Source organism: Sphaeroforma arctica (assembly GCF_001186125.1).
Source record: "Sphaeroforma arctica JP610 unplaced genomic scaffold supercont1.858, whole genome shotgun sequence".
NCBI classification, from domain to species: domain Eukaryota; class Ichthyosporea; order Ichthyophonida; genus Sphaeroforma; species Sphaeroforma arctica.
Window position 1 is genome coordinate 1 of NW_014039700.1, and position 3,520 is coordinate 3,520.

Here is a 3,520-nt window from a genome sequence, read left to right on the forward strand (position 1 = left end):
TGTGCATGTATATATTATTAATTATATATATTATTAATATTATATATATATATATATATATATATGTATATTTATATACATATATATATATATAATTTATATACATATATATATATATACATACGTTTATATATTTATATGTATACTTTTATATTTATATTACCGATATATATAAAAATATATATATATGCGTGTGTATGAATATATATATATATATTTTGTTACGTGTGATTTTGATTCTTACATTTAATACTATAATTGTCAAACTATTACGAATCCGGATTAATACGACTATTAACTTTTCAAACTAATATCTCGATTCGTTTGTAACATGTGTGCTTACATATAGTCAATTTATTAATACCTGGTGCTTCTTTGGAATTGTTCGTTATTCCTATGGCCAGGCTGTATCGGTGGTATCGGTTGGTCTTGAATTCAACGCTATAATTTTAGTTGCCACCCCCCCCCTTTGTTGTTGTCCGTTGTATGTTGTTTCTTACTTGATATTCTTAAATCATTGGAACCTCTATCCATTGTCTCACCAACAAGCGTGAATTAGGATTCGCAATGTGCTAATGTCTTGTCGCGTCTATTTGATCCGTTCAGTCAGTGGGCAGCATTTCATCCGCCTGTCTGTTGCCCAGCTCTCGTGGGCAACGTTTCAGAATCCGTTAAACTCTCCGCAGTGTCCAGTACATTCGACCTGATAAACCCCTCCGCGTCTACGTCCGATGCCAAAGTATAGGCAGACCGGGGCAACACTTCTGCTAACCACCCCAGATACTGCACAATATCCGTATTCACAGCCGGATTGTCCTGTCTCGCACAACCCACACCCCATGACACTATGCCACTGACTATCCCTTGGGCCAGTGAACCAGTCACCTCATTCGCGCTGATTACACCACCCCCAGAATCGCTGAAGCAGGCGTCTACGCCATCGGCATATGTGCACAAGTTGGTGCTGGTGGCTTCTTCGTGGGACGCAAGACAGTCGGCAATCGACACTACCTGTGTTTCCGCCGAGCGTAGTACAAACGGTATCGTATACGCATGCTCATTCTCCACCCCCCACCCCGAAAACCATACGGAGGCACCCACTGCGGGAAAGCTTGTGTTGTCGTTTAACACAGCAAATGCGGAGATGTTGACCGGGTCGGCTAAATGCACAAGGCAGATGTCGTTAATGTAGTACTTCGAATCAAAGTCTGGATGGCACACATGCCGTTGTATTTTCGAGGAGTGTACCTGGCTGTCTGGATCCGCTTGATCGATCTCTCGTCGATCTAAGATACCAATAGAGACATTGAACGTGTCCACATCAGGATATAATACCACACAATGCGCAGCTGTCATGAACCATTCGCTGTTCAACATGAAACCCCCGCAGTAGTGTTGGTCACCTGCCTCAAAGTCAGGGTCGTTCATTGACACCATCCAGGGTATGCGCTCAGTCACCCGATTGCCTCCCACTATTCGCGGCGTTATTTGAAACGGTATGGATGTTGCGTATGTACTCATGCACATATAAGCCATTAGCCATGCGCCTAACCACCCAGCATAAGACCGCATAGTGGGGTGCATTGTGGCGAACTATAGCCTTGAACTAATCGCAAGAACAAGTAGAATAGCTAGTTCAGACGCCGCTGGTGTCAATCTGTGTAATTAACTACCGGTGGGCCAGCTCAAACGATGCTAGTGCAACTATGCGTACAATGCGCAGGCCCGTTCCACAACAACCAGACCTGTTATAAGTCAGAGCGCATCAGAGACTCAGTCGTCTACAAACGTTTTGGTGGTGTGTTCTGGTGATGCGATGCAACTAATAACTAAATACACCTCACTATGCTACAGGTACACGGTATGTGTTGCCGTCCTCACTAATAAACGGAACTACCACTCACACTAATAGACTACGTGATATGATGCTCGGTTATACTACTATGCGGCTTCTAACCAATATGATTTTATATATGCCATAGTTTTATTGTAACAAAAATTCATAGCCGCTGTTGAGTGAATTCTGCACAACAAGATTTTTTTTTTGTAGAACTGAATTTATAAAAATGAAATTTTATTGCCCACCTTTCCGTTTCCAGTTGGTGCCCGTGGTTACCGGTAATAGTGGTACGGAGTCTCCGGATGTATGTCCGATGGAACGGTACATATGGGTATGTCGTATGAAAATAAGCACTGCAAACAGTGCAAACATGGCTAAACCTCCCCACATTTTAGTCATTCGGCTTTTTGTCGAAGCAGTTTTATGTTCCATCACTAATCCGATCTGAGATAACTATATCCAATAACCAATCAATTATCAGAAAACCAGAATCTTGAGTATTCTACTCTTCCGCTGTAAAACACATTAGTATATTTAATTATTTACAGCACCAAGAGTTATCCCCATTTCACCAGCCAACAACACAAGAGTGAACCGTTCAACCGAGTGCCGACTGTCGAGTTCCTGTCGAGTGTGTGACTCCGTGAGCAGCGGTACTGTGACCGCCGACAACCAGTATTTTAAAAAAGTTAGAACGCATTGCGCGGGGCTTTCGATTGGGTTCGAAGTTTTGTCATCTGATTCTGTGGTCTGTACTGGACTGCTGATACATATTCCATAGGGCGTATCACTCGTATGCTGTCATTGCTGTGCTTCTGTAGGCTCACTGGACTGTGCCGCTGTGAGGCTGTGGGCTGTAGTCCTGTATTTTAATAGGAGACTGTAGACGTAGTACAGCGTAGCGCATAGGCTGTAGCCTGTATCTGTCATTGCGGCTGTTTTACTGCTGTCAAGTGTCACCTGAGTCCGAATGACACTCCTGATGACCCCAGGCAACCAGCCTGCTGTGACTGTCCCACCGGGCATTCTGACCCAGGCTCTCCTGAGTTCTGAAGGCTCTTGGTGAGTGATGCGTGTCAATTGCTACGTAATACGTACGTATAGCGGTGCCATGGAAGTATGTTACTGTGTTGCCGTACATTCGGAGACCACAGTGTTGACGTATTTAGCACTTCAATATCTAACTCAAGTTTCGCGGAATATGTTTGCGTCTCGAATAAGAACCTTAGCAGCTCGAGGGGGGTTTGTTTCCGGTGCGTGTGCAAAAAAACGCCCACACTCGGCACTACAGGCGAACAATTTCAGAAATAGAGATATCGCTCCCATAGCCGCGTGTGCACTTACGATACAAACAGCCAAATGCACCACAAACACTCCAAATAAAGAATCCGAATCGAATTCGGTCGAAAGGGCTGAGGAGAAACTAGACGAAATCGTCCATGGCGTCCTGAATATCACGCACAACCATTGCTTCACACACGGACACACCATCGTAAACACTGCCATATCGCAAGCTTTGGACATCTGTCAGTTAAAGCACACCCTCGTAGCGGGCTTTCGCGTCCGATCGTGGACCCCACAAGATGGTAAGCATTGCACCATTATCTCAGGTTAATGCTATAATACTTTTACTCGTATTCGTTCACATACACACACACACACACACACACACACTATATA

At 44.0% G+C, this 3,520-nt stretch overlaps 2 protein-coding genes across 2 annotated transcripts in view; one reads left to right on the forward strand and one right to left on the reverse strand.

The window, feature by feature from the left end:
- Positions 1 to 320: 320 nt before the first annotated feature.
- Positions 321 to 1,950, reverse strand: SARC_08946 (hypothetical protein). Its single transcript, XM_014297053.1, has one exon. It carries the CDS (start codon positions 1,582 to 1,584, stop codon positions 622 to 624), a length of 963 nt encoding a protein of 320 aa, XP_014152528.1. The 5' UTR covers positions 1,585 to 1,950; the 3' UTR covers positions 321 to 621.
- A 1,085-nt stretch (positions 1,951 to 3,035) lies between these two features.
- SARC_08947 (hypothetical protein) overlaps positions 3,036 to 3,520 on the forward strand; it is a gene marked incomplete at its 3' end in the record, with an annotated part of 6,839 nt that continues 6,354 nt past the window's right edge. Inside the window, exon 1 of the mRNA XM_014297054.1 lies at positions 3,036 to 3,426. Within this exon, the coding sequence (XP_014152529.1) occupies positions 3,042 to 3,426 (385 nt within the window). The 5' untranslated portion in view covers positions 3,036 to 3,041. The remainder of the gene's footprint in view (positions 3,427 to 3,520) is intronic.

What these genes read in the sequence shown, in the direction of transcription:
- SARC_08946 (XM_014297053.1), bottom strand. Translation starts at nt 1,584, where the DNA reads ATGCACCCCACTATGCGGTCTTATGCTGGGTGGTTAGGCGCATGGCTA.